General features: G+C 42.4%; 1 protein-coding gene across 4 annotated transcripts in view; it reads right to left on the bottom strand.

The window, feature by feature from the left end:
* Nucleotides 1-7,266: 7,266 nt before the first annotated feature.
* SLC1A7 (solute carrier family 1 member 7) overlaps nt 7,267-19,596 on the bottom strand; it is a 44,801-nt gene continuing 32,471 nt past the window's right edge. For all 4 annotated transcript variants that reach the window (XM_083619469.1, XM_083619470.1, XM_083619468.1 and 1 more), the window contains 4 exons: nt 17,747-17,941; nt 15,305-15,439; nt 11,878-11,977; nt 7,267-10,878 (listed from right to left, as the gene is read on the bottom strand). In XM_083619469.1, coding sequence (XP_083475595.1) covers nt 10,642-10,878; nt 11,878-11,977; nt 15,305-15,439; nt 17,747-17,941 — 667 coding nt within the window. In that variant the 3' untranslated portion in view covers nt 7,267-10,641. The remainder of the gene's footprint in view (nt 10,879-11,877; nt 11,978-15,304; nt 15,440-17,746; nt 17,942-19,596) is intronic.

Raw genomic sequence — 19,596 nt, 5'->3', positions numbered from 1 at the left:
ATGTTTCTTAACCCTTTAACTGTAATATTTTCTTTAGGAAATGTAATATCTGCTTGCAACTACAGAGCCACTTGCAATCTCTGAAGGGCAGGGTAGAATGTGGGTGCAAAGTTTCATTTTGATGAGTTTCAGTGATACCACCAGTGCACTATTTCAAAATTTTGATGCGCATGGTCACAGATTATGGGAATTGTGGCCCAAAACATCTGGAGGACAGCATGTTAGCTGCTCCTGTGCTATATTTCAGCTCAGTAGTAAAATCCCCACTGCTTTTTCCTTAAATTCACCAAAAAGTTCACTATGTGTGTAAGTGTGTGTGTTTGTTTAGACTTTGGGCTCCAGACAACCTCTTTATTGAGCATTCAACCTGATTTGCTTGCACAATGCTTATGTGGTGGTTGGACTCTATCTAGTCTTTATTGAGGACTGATTTTGATTTGTTTCGCAGGACAGTTATTCATCCAGCATCCATCCAGATCTGCAGGGTGTGTTCACATCTCTCTGTTAATCATTAGTTTATCTCACACATTTCACCTTCACTTGCATTTTTTTAAAAGCAAATTTGCTGAGCTAGGACAAGAGTGCTTTAATTATGCCAGCCTAAAAGTCTGACATGCACTTGAATTCTTCCTGCAAAGTACCAACATCCTGGAGACACCCATACATAGTGATAGACCTCTATGTACATCTTGTTTCTTCTCTGTGTGTCACATGTAGCCTAGATATCTTTAGCAGCCACAAAGAATACTCCACAACTTGATCCCAAAGTCCCTTAAGTTAAGCCCAGAGAAGCTGAGCTGTGGTAGTCCTAAAGCTAAGGGCCTCATTTGTAATCCCCTTTGCCAAAGGCAGCACACTTCCAGCCCTGACCATCTGCTCACAATACAGCACTGCTGCTATCAGTAGAAGAGAAATCTCTATAACAATGGATGTAAACAACCCTTTTAGCCAGATGGGTTGGGTTTTTTTGGTGTGTTTTTTGTCTAATATATATTTAGATGCTCAATAATATCGTGACACCAGTGTGCAAATTTATTTGTCATTTGCTCAATTTATTTAGCTGGAGTTCATCAAAATATTCCAGGGTGGCATACATAATAAATACAAGAATAAATACAATGAAATCATATCAGTCAGATCTCACAACAGCTAAATATATCACAATATCTGATACTAGAATACATCAAACATTCACAGATCCTTGGGTAATGAGATGTGTCTTCAGGCTCTATCTAAAACTGAGAACTAAGGAGACCAATCAGATGTCCTGGGGGTGGGCATTCCAAAGATGTGATGCCACCACCCAGAACACCCTGCAGTGCATCAGCCCGTGGTGAACTCCACGTATTGCTGGGAGTGCAGCAGCCTCTCACCCTGGCAGATCTTAAGGCTTGGGTTGGTAGATATCAGGACAGGTACTCCTTCAACTATCTGAGACCCAAGAACCTTAAACTGGGCCCAGTAAGCTATTGGTGCCAGTGTAGTGTGTGCAGGGTCAGTGCTACACGACTTCAAATAGCATACCACTCAACACCCTGACAGCTGCATTCTGCAGCAGCTGCAATTTCTGGAGCATCTTCAAGGTCAGTCCCATTTAGAGCACAGGACAATAAACTAATTAGTAAAGCATGAAGCACCATGGCAAGGCTATCCTGATCCAGGAATGCTGTTGCTTGTGTCTCACTGGGTGTTGGAAAGAGGGCCTCTATGAAAGAGATGAATCCCAGACGTACTCCCAAGCTGTGTACCTGCTCTTTCATGGGGAGTGCACCCAGGACATCTTCCCTGTTCCTGGACATGAGAACCACCCATGCCTCTGTCATGTTGCTGTCCCTTTGTTGACTCTCATCCAGCCCCTTTCTGCCTCTGGGCACTGGCCCAGCACCTGAGGAACCCCACCTGATTCCAATGACATGGAGAGCTAGAGTTAGATGCTGGTAATGCTGCACCCAGGTCCTCAGATGACTTCTCTCAGTGGCTTCAAGTAGCTGTTAAGAAGCATTGGGGTGGCAAGAGGTTGAACAATGGCTGAGCAGAAGTCCTCCACTGCCACTCTCTGGAAATATCCCTGCAGGTAGGAGGGGAACCATTTCCTACTCCTGCAGATATACTCAAGGGAATACCATGGTTGATGGTATCAAAGGCTGTTGAGAGATCAATGAATAACAACATTGTACTCTTCCTGTCTCTCTCTCAATACAAGTAATAAGGGAGATCAGGGCTGTTTAAGTCCTGAAACAAGGCCTAAAGCCAGCTTGAAATGAGTCCTCTGTGGTGCCATAGTAACCTTGCTTCTGGTATGAATCTAGGCCTCTGTTTTCCTCCTCATTCTAAGCTTCAGTGCCTAGCAGCTATGGAAGAGTACACTGAGTAGAAGGCAGACATCACAGTGTATTAAGCGGGCTAACTGGCTTCCTATGCTCTCTGGAGCCAGCCACCTGACTTACCGCTACCACTAGCCCAATAGTTCTCTCCTCTGAGCAGTCCTCGCCTCCCTTGCAATCACGCCAGATGCTAGCAACTGGAGTAGTGTATTAGGCAGGTGTGTGTGTCTCTCTGTGTGTGCAAAAGGTTTTATGAGAGAGTATGTTTATTTATTGGTATGAAAGGGTTTGTGTGTGCGTACAGCAAGTAAATATTTTTCAGGGGCTTAATTCCTTGAATTTATGCCATGTTGTGATGACCTGTATTCTGTGGTTAAATTGGCTCACTTTTGCTTTGCGTTGGTTTTGAAATCTCTGCAATAGGTTCACTGTCCTTTGCATACAATAAATGCTTAGCCTACGTGTTTCTCATGTGTAAAACAAGTAAATATTATTGTTAAGAAATTAAATATTTAGATTACGTTCTAGGCAACCATTTAGTAAATAGTTTGCGATGTCTTCTAAATGCTTGATTCCTTAGTAAAGGTAAAGGGTAAAGGGACCCCTGACCATTAGGTCCAGTTGTGACCGACTCTAGAGTTGCGACGCTCATCTCGCTTTATTGGCCGAGGGAGCCGGTGTACAGCTTCCGGGTCATGTGGCCAGCATGACTAAGCCGCTTCTGGAGAACCAGAGCAGCGCATGGAAATGCTGTTTACCTTCTCGCCAGAGTGGTACCTATTTATCTACTTGCACTTTGACATGCTTTCGAACTGCCAGGTTGGCAGGAGCAGGGACCGAGCAACGGGAGCTCACCCTGTTGCGGGGATTCGAACCGCCAACCTTCCGATCGGCAAGCCCAAGGCTCAGTGGTTTAGACCACATTTGACTGCAATCCTATAAACACCAGGGAGTAAGGTCTACTCAACTTAATGGGACTTACTTCTGAGTAGACATGCATAGGCTTGTGCTGTTGATGTATAATCTGAGGGTCTGCTTCATTTGGTTGAACTGTGCTCTTTATGTTATGTACTGAGTTGAATAGGATCCAAACTGCAGCAGTCTGATTGGTCCTAGAACAATAGGATCCAAAAGGCAGCAGTCTGATTGGTCCTAGAACAATAGGATTCAGAATGCAGCAGTCTGATTGGTCCTAGAACAATGCAGCAGTATGATTGGTTGGCAGGAACCACCCAATCATGCTCCAGATAGAAGTGAATCCACAACCTGATTGGCTTACAGTAGAATTCCGGAATTAGCCAATCATGTGCAGCCCATTGTGTAAATAATGTATATAAAGCAGATACCTTGAGGGGACTTTCATTCATTCCTCCTCACCACTATGAGCTGAATAAAGAGCATGAAATCACTTTGCGACACTGAGTATATTTCACATAGTCTTCAGCTTTACACCTTAGATGAACAGGTTATTTTCAGTGGGGTTTCCTTTACTACTTGTGGGGCTTTCCTCCTGGATGCATAGATTCTACTGTCTCTTGACACTGCTGGGCTAAAACTCTGTGTCTTAGAAGCTTTTGATTAAAGTAATAAATAAACGTGTCTCATCTTGCATTGGCTTACAAAGACAATTAATTATTCCTCCTCTCTTTTTCTTTAAGCATACCATTGTAAGCAGACAAGCAAGGACTAACAAGCAAAGCTGTTCATATAAAATATAATTTTAACACAGGATTATCCTCCTGGGAACCATGATGTGGAAATTTTCAGGCTTTTTATCTTTGAAGAAGACTCTCTGCATTCTTGCTTGCCTTGCTCCACACCCACTTTCCTTTGTAGAAGATGCTGGGACGTGTTCTCAGGTGCACAGTCAGCACAGGTCAGGCCTGGGAGACTTCATCATTGCTCACATCAGAGATGGGGAAGCTGTGGAACTTCAGGTGCTGTTGCATTTCAACTCCAGTCAGACCCAGCCAACATGACCAGTGGTCACAGAAGATGGGAGTTGTAGTCCAACAACTTCTGGAGGCCCACAGGTTCCATATTCCAGCCCGTTGTGTCTTGAGATTGCTACAGCTGCAGCTTGCAGGGGAAGATTAGTAGCCTAGTGATAGGCGAGCTGTCTTTTAGCCAAGCTTGTCTACCAGTACTAATTTTATCAGTCATGAATCTTTGCTAAGCTTTTGAGGAACAGTGGAGTTCCCTGGAGCATGGTTTTATAAGTATTGGGTTAGTAGGTCAAAATAATGCCGCATCATTATTGGAATCATTGTTGTCCCATAAAATGTCACTGGGAAACAGGAGAATTCTAAGTTTGAGTGCTAGTTGGCTGCCTTTAGTTCACTCAGGAATAGATGAGCAACCAGCCAGATACACTTAAAAACCACATGAGAGGAGAAGGAAGTGAGCTGTTCCTGTCTCTGCCCCCCCCCTCCTGACCTTCACTCATCCTTGACCTGCGTGAAATTAGAGCAGGGAAAGAAATATCTGTGGAATAGCTGTAACAACCCTTTTTTGTGCCTCAGCCTAGCTACTCCTAGAACAGGGAAGGAGTGGCTTCAATATGTGGCATGTTCTCCCTCTCTCCCTCTCTCTGTTTAACTAAAATCTGTACAGTCCACCAACACATCCACTTTAAAAAAACAAGAATGAACACTCAGGATCTCTTGACAGTTAATCAGTAGCTAATGTATGTGAAGTTAGCCTGAGTTTGCACCCTTACGTAAGAATATTGAGTGCTGAGGCCCACACAGTCACCCAGCATTCTTTGAAAGAATCCCAGAAGCCCATAGAAAATAGGTGACCCACTGGAATTTGGCCAGTGGTCCACTACTAAGTTGACCGTGGCTTGCTTTTGACCTTCCCCTGCTGTAGAACAAAGGAGGCAAACTGTGATGTAGTCACTGACTGGTGGAAGATACATTTATTGATCCTAGACAGCATCCCAGAATGCCTGAGTTTTAACTGCAGTGCAGCTAGGATACCTTGACTTAACATGGAATTAGAAAGACAAAGGGAATTCTGGGATGAAGAAGGAGGGCGTCTGGGTATTAAATCATAGTTTTCATCTCATAAACTGAATCATGTCTATTGTTTCTTAGGCTCTCCGTACATCAAGTCACAACATGCGGATCTTGAGTCAGGGGTGCAGCTCAGCTCCCAGAAAGTTAAAGAAAATTAGTAAAAGTAGCATTGAAACAAATTCCTATCATGCACATACACTTGGGCGGGTCCACGCATCACTTTCCCCCAGCTACATATGCGATCTAACTGGAGAGAGGCTAGAGGGAATTTGCAACACCTAGTCTGCTGCAGGAAATATTGGAAATCTCTCAGACAGGCATTGAAAGCTGCTGCCGAATTCACTTTTATTGCTCCACTTGTAAGGCAAATGAAACTCCAGCCTAAAGTTTCCCTAATAATGAATTCTTGGAGCGTTACATTGCCTATTTAATTGATCTGATTTCCTCTATTATTTTCTCCATTTAGTATTTGCCTCTCCTGATTTTCCTTTCTGCGTTCTCCAAGCCTGTTTATATAAAATGTAAATTACTATTTCAGTTTGGGGGTGGGGTTTAAGGCAGAAGGAAACAGCAGCAAACGTTGCCAATTCAAAGCTATTTCCCTTCCATTGAGCGGTATGGTATCTCCCGTACAGAATGCAGTTGTGATTTGCAGATGGTTTGCTTTATATTATCTTCTGAGCCTGCGGGGATCACATGTTTGTTGTCTCCTGGAGAACATATGAGAAGCATTTTCACCAGTACAAAGTGTCTACACATACCACTTACATAATCAACAGCTGCAGTGATATATTGCAGGAAAACGAGACCCAAGCCATATGCTTTAATGTGAGACTGAATTCACAGTTTGCCTACCTAACTGGGCCCCCTCTTCCACACTACTGAAATGGTTTCTGTTGGGCGTGCACAAATAGAGAATAGAAGCAAATTCTGTGGCAGCCATATGTTTCAGGACTCTAACTATAGATCTCTTAAATAGTAAACTGTGGGAAATTATAATTGTGGAGAGACATGCGCCAAATCCATGTCATAAAGGAATAAGCAAAACAGCCTCCCCCCTTTTTTTTGCAGAATGGAGTGGTTTTGGTTTTCATACTAATAAGAGTGATATAATAAAATAATAAATGCTACTAGTATGACTAGCATAAGGACAGTTTCAGCCCAATATGTATCTGATGAAGTGTTCTGCAGTCCACAAAAGCTTATGTCAAACAGTTTAGTCTTTAAGTGTCACAAGACTCTGCTGTCCTATGCAATGGTATCTCACAATTCAGGCAACTTTCTCTGCATCAACCAAAAAAGCTCTTGCATATTTTAGAATGACTTGGGTCATGTCCAAGAGCGCACTCAGTTCACCTGGGCCACTGTTGGGCCTCACTACTGTCCACTGTTAACTGAGAATGTGTGTTAGAAAACATCTAGCATTCTCTTACAACTGTGCACGCCACTGGAAGATTAGTAGTTATGTACACAAATTTATTTTGTCCCCCATTAGTTATCTTCTCGTTGAGGAACTCAAGGTTCCCCAGAAGCACTCTGAAAACCACTTGGTATATAACATTTGACTGTATTTGATTGTTGGCAAACAGTAGCTTTTAATATTGAACAATATTTGGTAGTTATGATGCAATGTTATTAATCTGACATCATTTCATTAACATGTAATTATATGTAGTATCTGACGTGTTAGATTTCATATGCAAACCCTGCAAAGATCAAGACAATTGAGAGATGGCAACATGTCCAAAGTATTCAAATTTAAATTTTCCAATAATAAATCTTCTTTGAGAATGCAAATTTGAAAGCTACAATCAAAATATCTAATTCAAGAGCTGTAGAACATCTTGTCAGATATCTGACAATATTAATCTCTGTCTGAAGGTGAAAAATCATCTCATTTAAGTAGCACATAGGCAAACCTCTTCACAACGGTATGTTTATTAAAAACATTTCCCACCGAAAACACTGGTAATCAATATATGGTACAATTGGTCATACTGGTTGTACAGGGAGAGTTGTTTTATAATTTAAGGATTCGAGAAATAAAGAAAACATTCTTAAAGTATCTCAACCTATATATAAAAACAAGAAGCCAGGGTCCACAGCAAATTCCCACCAATATAAAAATGTTAGGGGTGGCTCTGATGTGGCAAAGATCGTGTCATCGTTTCCTCCTTCCCCCAAAGGCCCCGTCTCTATTTCTCATCAAACGATGTGACATAAAAGTTCCTCCCTCCCTCCAATGAAGGAATAAGGCAGGGGTGGGAGACCAGCGAAATGCCAGCGTAGTGAGTGATCCGTGAGAAAGTTTTTTTAAAAGAAAGGAAGGAGAAGTGAAAGAAAAGAGAACGAAAGCAGATGCAGAGAGAACAACTGTGAAGTCAAGCTCAAAGTGAACAGAAGGGTTTAGGGAAATAATCTTCTGTGAAGGACCTCTCTTCTCCAAAGCAGGCACTGAAAAGGAGAATAGCTTCCAGTCTCAGAAGCAGGCAGCTTTCCAATCACTCAGTCACCTCTTCTTCAGAATCCGACCCTAAGTCATGGCCTACCAGATGAACCTGCTGATCCCACATCTGCTGTCCAGAGGCAGAAGAGAAAAGGGTTCCCACACTTTTAATGGTTCTGCAGAGGAGAATTTTGGCAGACGTACCTTGTCATCATGCAGGGGGCAAGAATAAAGCTACGTCACCTGCTAGGTTTCTAATACATTTTTATTCTGCCTTTCTAAGGAGCTCTAGGTGGCACACTTGGTTCCTCCCCACCTTTCTAATCTCAAGAATTTTTTTAGGCTGGGTGACACCAAATGGCCCAACCCTAGCTAGAAAGCATTTGAACCCGACTCTCCTCAGTCACAATCCCAGGGTTGTAGACACCTAACTTTTACTCGGAAGAAACCCATTGAAATTAAGTTAGATATGGTCATTAATCTCAATGGGCCTACTCTGAGTAAAAGTCACTTGAATACAATCCCTACATCACACTAGCTCTCAGTGTAGAATCAATTCCATCTTCTGTGCAACAAGACTATGGGAGTCTTGGCTGCCTCTAATAACCTTCTGCCAATTAGACTGAGAAATTGGCATAGCCTATTCAACAGCCACAGTCTTCCCCCATCCTTCAAGCTGCTTCGACTTCCATTCCCATTATTAGAAGCACAGGAATGTGTGGCTGGATACTTGGAATGGAGCTGAAGGTCTAGCTCTGTGTGTGTGTGTGTGTGTGTGTGTGTGTGTGTGTGTGTGTAGCATGGTTATTAATTCAGAAAAACAAGTTTAAGGATGGGAGTTCACAAGAACATTTACTATGGAAGTGAGGACAGCGTTACAATGAAAATGTGCCAGTCATGTACACTGGATCCCAGCCTATGTTTAGTCTGCTCTCTGACCACAAGCTCTATATTAGTCAAAGGATCTGGGCCATAAACGTCATGGTATATATACAGTCTATACAAAGAAGAGAACGTTACGTACTCTTCTGTAGCACCAGGTTTTGTGTGTGTGTCTGGACTCCTGCAGTCTAGATGCTGTGGATGCTGTTATAGAATGGAACAAGATTTTTTTAAACGAAGAAAAATGAAGAAGAGAAGCACATGCATCTGGCACTTGGAAGGCAAACATGATGGGATATTTGTAGACAAACTTAATGCCTACCTTTGAGAACCTCTTCCAAATAACAGGTTCATTAAAGAAACAAACAAACAACCTTCTCATTAGTTCCAAAAAGGTAATATACATGGCAACATACACATGAAAAACTTTAAAAAAAGATTAGCCAAGTATCAAACTTGGCTGTATTGCAAAAGAAGTAAAAGAGAAAAGGATTTTGAGAATCCCTGATTTGCACAGATCCCTTTTTTGTACTCAGTCATTACCATCACAGCCAACGGTGATACAGGAGAATGCAGCTACTGAAATGCAATGAAATTGCCATAGGGCTCCTCTAGAAAACCAGTTTATTGAGTTTGCTTGCACAAAGCTTATGCAGAGGTTAGATTATAACTGGCCTTTATTGAGTATTCATTCTGTTTTATTTGCAGGGCAGTTATACAACGAGTATCAGTCCTGCATTCATCCTGATTTGCTGTCACAATATTTATACATCTTCCCATTAGTCATTTGTTCGTCCCTCACTTTTCAATACATTTCTGTCAGTTTCCAAACTGCAAAGGGTCTGATTCTTTTTTTAAAAAATGGATTTGATGTGAAGTGGTCCTTTTAAACCACTTTCACTGCACAAATCTAGAGTGCTTGAATTCCTCTCACAGAATAGTGAGTCAACCTGAGTACAGAGAGACTAATATTTCAACAGAATAATGGATAGCATGGAGAGTTAAATTGCAACTTAGAGTGGTTTGCTACATAATAACTTACTGGCGTGATTCACATGAACCACTGTTTCATATGACACACATGAATCATATGAGTCTTCTCTTTCCTCCTCTGGCATGCTACGAGGAGGAGATGGGAAGCATCCCCCTCCATTTTAAATTAACCGTGGTTTGTTTTTATGTCCCAACCAGGAACTGTGGTTAGCATTCCTATCAATTATTGAAATAAGCCAGGATCAATAACCATGGTTTAAAGTTGAGTTCTTTCAGTAAACCATAGCAAACCCTAACCACAGTTTGTCAAGGTTTGCATATAATGACAATCAGCAGCTGGCTGAAAATGAAAGCACATGCTTATGATCTCCTTGCAGAGATCATGATCTCTGGAGGAGAGGGAAGACTCCATGAGCTGATGTTGCCATGTGCAAACATATTTAATTTTGTAAGGTTTATAATAATGACGTCCCATTTCAAATGGGAAATATTATTACTTTGGCCTTTCGCTAAGATAAATGCCTTTTTTATTTGTTGCCCTGTTAATTGAATGCAAAAGTTTTACTGTTTGAGGCTAATGTTAATTTTGAAGCTGTTCAGTGAAATAAAGGAATTGTGAATATTGACGTTATCTTCATGATTAGGAGGACAGTGAGATGGTTAGCTCTTATGAATCATTTTAAAGGGGTCAGAGTTCTTTTAAAGAGCATCATAAGCAGAGTCACATAAGGTTGCCTAGAGTAAACCAAAGTTGTCCACTGATCAGTTCCTTTGTACCAAAACCAACCAAGCTGCTGAAAAACCCCCAAACTCGTTGAAGCCTTCTTTCTTCTTCTTCACAGATGTTCACAGCTGGCCTCACAGCCGTAGTTCGCACATGGCAGTCCTTCCATGTTTTCCCATTCAAGGCAAAAGGCTGTCTCCCAATTCCAGCTGCGAGGTAGTCATTAGGTTTCAAATACCTCCAGAATAACAGTTACACATTTGTCTCCAGTTCATTGATTTCAATAGTGCAGTGGTCCTTACTGCTAGATTTCTCTGTATGAGTTTCTGTCGGGTTTTCTTCTTGCTCCACTTGAACAGGTATTTGATGCTGGAATGTCTTTGATGGTTCAGGTCCATGAGGCTCATTCATGTTCTTCACACAGCCATTTCTCTGGTAAGCCATGATCTGGTGGATACTGATGGGTTTTGTTTCACAGATCAAAGGCACCTATAAATGGAACAGGGAGATTCCCATTACTATTTTAGAGATGGTAAACTATTGCATGTGGTATCGTTAACTTGTATGGAAACTTGGGGCCTTCAAAAGCTAGAGAAGAATTAAACCACACTCACTTTTGTGTGCTGTGAATTACCGTATATATTTATGATCACAAGGGACACAGCTGTCAAAAGCCAATAGGGCATTGCCATGTTTCAAAATGGCAGGATTTACAATCCAGATTGAAGCTACAAATTCAGAAATCTATGACCCTTCTGGAATTGTACCAGTTCAGATTAGGGGGGGTGCATGTGCGGGTGTTCCCTACGCTAAAACAACAATAACTTCCTGCATATTGAAAGGCACACTATAAAGCAGGCTCCAAAAGTATAGAGTTTTGAAGTAAGGGGAATCATTTAAACACATGGGGAAGGGTCATATTTCAGTGGTTAAGCATCTGCTTTGCATGCAGAATATCCCAGGTTCAATTCCAAGTTGAGTGATTCCCATCTGAAACCCTGGAGAGCCACGGCTAGTCATTGTAGACAGTGCTAAACTAGATGCACCAAATGTCTGACTCAAGACAGTAAACCTGCAGCTTATGGGGGGTTATGTTCCAGGGATTGCGCCTAAAGCCAAAATCACATATGGTCAAAGCACATTGGGGTCAATGGCACGTGGGACTGCCAAAGCCTTTCCCCCTGGAACCCTGCCCCCTTTTATTTATGTTTTGCCATGTGCGTAAAGCTGAATGCACACAAGTTAAATGCGCGTAAGTTGCAGGCTTACAGTGTAACACATCTTCCTGTATTTGCGCTATCCTCATCTGCAGTCTGAAGTGCTATAGTGCAAGAAAGGCTGTTAACACGGGGTGAATATAATTTAAAACACACAATTTAGCCCTCATTGATAATCCGCCACACAATGTGCCTACCACTACATTCCATTTTTATTATTGTTTTGGTTGGAAGTGCAACACTATAACTCCATTGTTAAATTTTCTCCCACCTCAGACCCATCCTTGGTGAATTCTTTTCTGCAGATGTGAGCCATGATCCCAGCAGCCAGAGCATCCCCCAGAACGTTGATCATTGTTCGGAATCTGTCTCTGTCAAAACACAGTGGAGGCATTAAAGACGCCATTTCCTTTTGCTCACAGATTTAGACTTCTCTCTGTTATACTCCCATGCAAAATAAAAGTCCATGAATGTAATCTGATATCCTGCTAAAACAACCAGTTATGGAGAATAGGAAATAAAGGCACCTACTGAGTGTAAATTCATATATCACCATATTAGACCAAATGGGCCAAATATGGAAGCACCTTGAACTGATCTTATCATAGATTCATCCCAATTTGCTTGCAGGGAGGTGAGACAACAGTGGGTCAAAGCAAGTGTTATCCTACACATTCCAGTGCATATCCTCATCACTTTCCTTATTGCAAAAAGCCTAATCTTTGGGGGATGTGGGTTTCTTGCACAAGACCTTCCAATCAACCAGAATTTTCTGGTATGTGTGTTAAAACCATTCAAAAATAGGGGCAGTCTGGAAGCATCCCATGAATGCCAAAAAAAGTAAAAGGATATCACCCCCAAAAACAAACCTGTGATTCTACGCCATGACTGTCTGTTCTTCTGCACCTGCATTTTGTATTTAATTCCCCCATGTATTTTTTTTCCAAGGATCAAAAAAATCAGTTTAGTGGGGCGAAAACTCTTATACATTTTGCTTGCTCTCCTCTTTGTCATTCTAAATATTGGCATGCATGGTGGAATGCAAAAGCAAGAAACATGGAGCAAAATAGCATTTGGGTGGTAGATGAGTGGCTAAATTCACTCCGGATTTCCCTAAATCAACCTCCTTCCCCCAGCTGGTCTCTGGATTCTATTTAAATGACACCAGAAATCTCTTGAGTGGGTTGATCTGGAATTAATTCTGTAAAGTGTGGAATCCCGTGCAGCAGCTTTAAAAAGTTTGCAAAGAAACTTCTATCAGTCCTGAAATATTAAGGACCTTTTGTGAATAATGAAGGAAGCAGTCTTGAGCCAAGGATATAAAAATAAAACTGGAATGTGTTTTAAAGACAAAAACAGGAGAACAAGGAAGGAAAGTGTACTTCGTATGGTGTGTTTGTGTGTGTGTGTTTTTGTGTGTGTGTGTGTGTGTTTTTAGAAGGAATAAGCAGGAGGAGCCATTAAGCACGTCCAGATGGAGAGTAGAACACATTCTGATTCCCCTTGGAAAAGAGAAGGCACTCGGACATTTTCAGGGGCCAGGAGTGTGTTGGTTGAGCTAAAACAGGGATGAGGAAATGTGGCCCCTAATTTAATGTTCGTGGTGGTGGGGAGAGCTCAGAGAGGAGAAGGAAGGTGGGAGGCAGTGGTGGCTAGTGGCCTTTAGGACCGGTGGGGCGAAAAGCAAGGATGCCAACTGTATCAGTTATAACCAATGACGGGCAGAGACTACTAGTTCTCGGTTTGTCTCCTTGCTGAGTCCTACACAAGCAAAGCTGAGACTACGGAGGAGGACGCTGACAGCCAGAGCCACCTGTTGGATTGATGGTAAGAAGGAAGCAGCGTTTGGTGAGCTGGCTGATGGCAAACCGAGGTTGGCGGAGCAGTGCTCCATTTGCCCTAAAGGACCAGCTTCCGCTGGTGAGAAGGGGAAAGTAGAAGGGCATCTGATATAGATTGAGCAATGGAAGAAAGCTCTTTGCAAGTGATCAGTTCAGTTCCTCGAGTTGCTAAAGGAATGAAGTGGGAGAAGATATAGTATGTTTGGCACTGCAGTTTACATGACTCTCCATTACTAGCATTTACTATTACTGTGTGTATTAGCTCTTGGTAACATTTTTGTTTTAAAATGATATATTTCCCACTTTATTTTCTTTGCACGTAGGTTGTTTTGTAGTCATAAGGTAAAACCCATTTCATTTTCACAGAGCAAAAACTGAAAGGGAAACATCTGTAAAATGCAGCTTTTAAGCTGCTTTGAACATACAAAATTGAGGTGAAAGGGCAGGTGTATTAGCTGGCACTACTCTTAGTACATTATTTGAAGCCGAGTCAAATTCATCTTGGCAGAGCTGCATTCAATCTGAAACACATCATGTGATTTCCTTATTTTTCCAATGCAAACAAGCACATCTGAAAACTCAATCACATTGGTTAATATATTGATGTGGGTCATAAAGCTGAAATCCAGGAACATCCAGATGTTTGGCTTAAAAAAGCAAAGGGTGGTCCAAGATCAGCATTGTCCAGGTTTTCTTTCTTTCTTTCTTTCTTTCTTTCTTTCTTTCTTTCTTTCTTTCTTTCTTTCTTTCATCTTAATGGAGGTTAGGTTGAACCAGAAAGGTTTTCATATGTTGTTAAGTAGATATGTGTATGTGGGTGAAAACATGGATCTGCCACTGCAATGTTTAGATCTGCCCACAGTCACAGCCTGTCCCACTGTCAAAGCTGTAAGCCAAAAAAAATGTAAAGGCAGCCCTCAGCAAAGTGCTCCCAGGGAATCCCCTCCCACATCCATGAGCCCTAGTGGCAGCGAACAGCAGCACTGCTAGCTGCCATTTTAGTTTCCCACAATGCCACGGTTATAGGCCAGAGGCATTACACTTTTTAAATTTGGCTCTTTTTCTTGTCACCGTGAGGCAACAGAAGAAGATAGCAAATTCAACAATTGCATAATTACAGCTGAAAATGAAGAAGGGCTTTATGTTGTAAAGTGCCCTGTGATCTTTGGATGAAGGGTGTTATAGAAATTTATTATTATTATTAACAACAACAACAACAGGGGGCATACTCAGAGTGCATTCCCATGTCTCCCTTTGCAGCTGTAGCTTGAATTCAAGCAGACGCTGCAAGTAAGAATATTTGTAGCCGCGATATGAATTCTTCTTTTAATTCAAGCCAGGGTCACAAACAAAGAAATGAAGAATCAAGAGTGTACTATTCTTCCTTTGCAGGCCACAGGTTCAGTTTAATCATCTGATGTCATGTGATTGACAGGTAAGCAGCCCCACCCACCCGTCAAAGTGACCTACAGAAGGGGGCAGAGTTTTGGATCAGCCCACCATCCAGATCCAACTCCTTCCCTCTCCCCATCATAAAATCTATGATCTATGATCTATTGGATCTAATTTTCAAATTCACAATCAGTATGTCTCATCAAAGGATGATTGCCATGTCTTGCTTATGGGCATCCTATGGGCATCTAGTTGGGTTGGCAATAGTGTCCTGTACTACAGAGCTTTGGTTTGATTCAGTCAAGCAATTCTGTGACTTTCATGACATGACCACACTCTATTGCACCTTTCAGCTCACAGTGTGCTGTAGGTTGCTATGAATGCAGCTGTTCCAATAGTCACACATTCAGTTTGGTTTGAAGATGAGAGAAAGGTCTAAAAAAACCACACCATCCAGTTACTTACAAGGCCCAGTCGACTGCAATGATTAGAGTGATATCATCTGTAGGAAGCCCCACTGATGTAAGAACGATAACCATAGTCACAAGGCCAGCTTGCGGGATTCCAGCTGCACCAATGCTGGCAGCAGTTGCTGTGATACTTTTACCAGAGAGAGAGAGAGAGAGAGAGAGAGAGAGAGAGAGAGAGAAGGATATTAATGATCTAACATGGAAGAACACATATTTGGAACCAACAGAGAGTTTTCCTCCATGCTTATATTTGATCCACACCTATAAGTGACTCTCAAATGCTCCAATCTGAACTGAGCTGGAACAGAAGTCCACTGAATAGGCTGGATGGGTTTTTTTGATGTGAATGGTGATGCACATCACTATCCGGGGCCCACCAGAGCCATTTCATGCAACAGGCTTCACACTACTAGAGCTGGATTGGGACCCTCCTCCACAAGAAATAGTTGATGGGAAAATTTTGTGCCACTGTCCCGCCACACAAAGCTGCCAAACTGGGCTTGATACTGTGTGAATACAATTAATGTGCCAGGCATGTCGCTGCCAGTTCATTTCCAGGCCTAATACAAGGTGCTCACATTAGTGTTTAAAGCTCTAAATTACTTAGGCCCCAAATATTTGAAAGACTGACTCCTTCTGTACAGCCCCCAATAATTCTCTCAAGTGACACTGTTAAAGTCAGTGGGATAACATCAGCAGAAGGTTTCTGCAGAGTCGGAATCCAGTTCCTTGTTTTCAATACACCTTACACACCTTATTACACCTTAGTGCAACTTGTGACCCATCAAGCTCGAATGCAACCAACCAACCAACCAACCATGTATTGTGCCATACTAATACTTGGCTACTGCCAGACATGACCCACATTTGTCTGGCTGGGTTGCACACTGGGCAGTATGACATTTAGCATAGAACAGAGCAATTAATTGCAATAAAATTAATGGCAGGAATCCCCTTACTCTTAACAATAATCCCGGTGAGCACAAGAACTGAAATGGCAAATCACAGCTACATAAAAACATAGTCTGATATAAAGCTGATTACTTTGGTTCAGTCTGAACAAAATTATGAAGGATCTAGAAATGACACAGTCATGGATTTAAATATTCAGTAGTGAGTAGTTTTGTTTTTGGTCTGATAATTCATTTACCACTACTTTACTGGAAACCTGTCTATTTTATCCCCATCCCAAACACCAGACATCCTGTGTTTAAATTACCCACTCCACAGTTTGGACTCTTAGCCATTAAAAGCTTGTGAAATTTACAGTGCTTAACTATGAAGCTAGGCTTCACCAGGTCCGCCCTTTAGCATCCCAGGATTCAGCCCTGGCACATGCAAAGTAATAAATAAATCATAGTACGTCTTGGAGCATGAAGAGTGTCTTTCCCTAACCACTGTGTGACCACAAGCAGCCATACACTTCTGGAATTATGAGAAAGAGCTTCCAGATCAGATGTTTTAGCTCACAGGCTCATTTGATCCTTGAGCTTTTTTCATTTTAGAAATTCACAACTGGGAATCTGCTTAGAAGACAAATGTAAGCTGGGCCTAGTTTACAAGGAACAGAGCTCAAAGCACACAGAGTCTTCTGGCAGGCAGTGTAACAGAACGGGGCAAATGAATGAAGCTATCTCCAAGTCTCTGAAGTTACATGCAGTTTCAGAGAATACCTATGGTGGAGATCAAAAATTGTATATTTTCCTACTACATTTCTTTCTGGTCCGAAGTGCTATCCTTTGTATGTTAACCCAGAAGCAAGTCTCATTGTGTTCAGTGAGGATTAGGTAAAAGGTAAAGGGACCTCTGACCATTAGGTCTAGTCGTGGCCGACTCTGGGGTTGCGGCGCTCATCTTGCTTTATTGGTCGAGGGAACCGGCGTACAGCTTCCGGGTCATGTGGCAGCATAACTAAGCCGCTTCCAGTGAACCAGAGCAGCGCACGGAAAGCCTTTTACCTTCCCACCAGAGCAGTACCTATTTATCTACTTGTACTTTGACATGCTTTTGAACTGCTAGGTTGGCATGAGCAGGGACTATGCAACGGGAGCTCACCCTGTCGCGGGGATTCGAACCACCAACCTTCTGATCAGCAAGTCCTAGGCTCTGTGGTTTAAGCCACAGCGCCACCTGCGTCCTCCTCAGTGAGGATTACTCCCAGGTAAATGTGCAGCTCTAGAATTTGATCCCATAAAAGCATCATAATGCTAACAGAGAGGCTTACCATGGGGCATCCATTCCGAACTTTCACTTCCCACAAAGCACTGTGCCTTCCTAACCAATTCACAGAAATATACTCTACGCTTTCCCATATGTAATTATGAATGAGGATGCTTGGATCATGTATCAGCAGTGTGCACAGTACGCAGATTTGCAGGAAATATCTGCAAGTCAAGCTTGCTAAATATGGGACCCCCTTTGTAAACTGGTTTTTTACCTTATGGTAATGATCTGCCCAAAGTCCAGCTCGTAATTGTTTACTTGAGCAATAAAAATAGCTGCTACTGCTTCATAAAGGGCGGTCCCATCCATATTGATTGTTGCCCCCACTGGGAGCACAAATCGGGCAATCCTCCTGTCCACATGGTTATTCTCTAACAAGCACTTGAAGGTTATAGGCAGAGTGGCTGAGCTGTGGAGCAAAAGAGAGTGAAGTCAGCAAAACTATAAGGTCTGAAGTAGGGGGGCTATCTCAAACCTGCAGGTGGCATTGCCAAGATGCATCCGTAAAAAACTATAGTCCTACTGGCAGGGTCAGTACTGACTGTAGCCGTACCCAGGAGGATGAGTTGGCCAACAACAGATGACAATAAAAGGTGGTGTTCTCTCTCCCCATTCCCAAAATTCAGTTGTGCTTCCTATCTACTGTCATTCCCTCTCATTGCCTTTCATTCCATTCATTTTGCACTTTTTGTGCAGTTCAAATAACTAGCTGAAGAAGCCTTGCTGCAGGTAGTCACTCTCTGGAATGCACCAGGGAGAACAAGTCTTTCAGGATTTCTTTTGCCATCATATGAGCTGTGATGACCTAATGCCAAATGAGAAGCCAGACTGAAATGGATATAGATAATCAGCTTCTGTGAGGTGCTTAAACCTGAGCCTTAGTTCTTCTCTAATGTTACCTAAAAACACGGAGATGGAATTGAGTAGCAGCTTGTTGTCATACTTGCCGAAATAGGGGATCAGCCATTATGTGTTTTCTCTTTTCCAGGAGGCCTGGGTGGAACCCCAAAACTGCAAAGCGCCTGATATGACCTAACTCGAATGTCTCCCACACTCCATCTTAAGACCTAGCAGTTGCAGACACAGATGGAATGATCAGCCATTACTAGTCTTTCCGCACCCCTTTTGTAGTCTTTTTATCTTCAAGCTGACAAAGAATTCTGAGGAACTCAAAATCTTGAGCACTGTTTTTTGATGTTTTGGTTGCACTAATAAACAAAAAACATAGCTCTGATTTTTTTTAAAATAAGAAGAATGAATGCATATTATTTTGCCCACAATGTACTCAGGTCCAGCAGTCATCTATCTCAATATAATCAAAGCAAATGCTTCCATTATCACAACTACCTCTGCCCTTCTTGTGGCTGTCTTTGGAACTCTACCAGGACATCATCAGCACCACATAACAACCTCCCCCCCCCCCCATGCAAATAGGACTTTTATCTCCAACTGGGTATTGGGTTGTTCTTATAAGAAGACTACATATGCTGGCCATTTGCATTGCTGCACTATTTCTCAAACTGCAGAAGACTGCTGGTATGAGACACCTGGTTTGACCCTGATCTCTCTATTTATAGTTTGGATTATGAAGTTAATCTGTAGAGCAGCTCTTGTGTTATGGGAATGTGGGGAAGTATTGCAGGGACCGGCCACAAAGTACAACATTGGGCTTCTTGCCAGGACCCATCTTGAGCTTCTGTTTGTCTAGTGACACCACAAAGGATGATTTCTATGGGATGGGCAGAAGATTTCCAGATCAAACCTGGCTACATACCAAAGTGGCAAGAGGAAGCCCCCTGCAGATTAGTGTCCCCTATCCAAGTAATCCAGAAGGATTGCTATGGGTATTGAAGCCGCTGACAGATCCAGGAAAATTCTCTGAGCAAGGCAGGGGGGAGATGGTGGGGCCGGTGGAGAAAATGCCAGTGCTGTAGTCAGATGGATTGGACATGTCACTGTTTAGAATCCAGGGATTGGGAGACTTGGATTTGGGGACCCTGCAGCATGAGTGCCTTAGCGAACTGGGAGTAAGGGAGCTAGACAAAAATAAGGAGTGCAAGGTAA

This window comes from Podarcis filfolensis, assembly GCF_964270895.1.
Source record: "Podarcis filfolensis genome assembly, chromosome: 6".
Taxonomy (NCBI): Eukaryota; Metazoa; Chordata; class Lepidosauria; order Squamata; family Lacertidae; genus Podarcis; species Podarcis filfolensis.
Note: the sequence above shows the minus strand (reverse complement) of the source record. Positions and strands in the feature narration are given on the sequence as shown.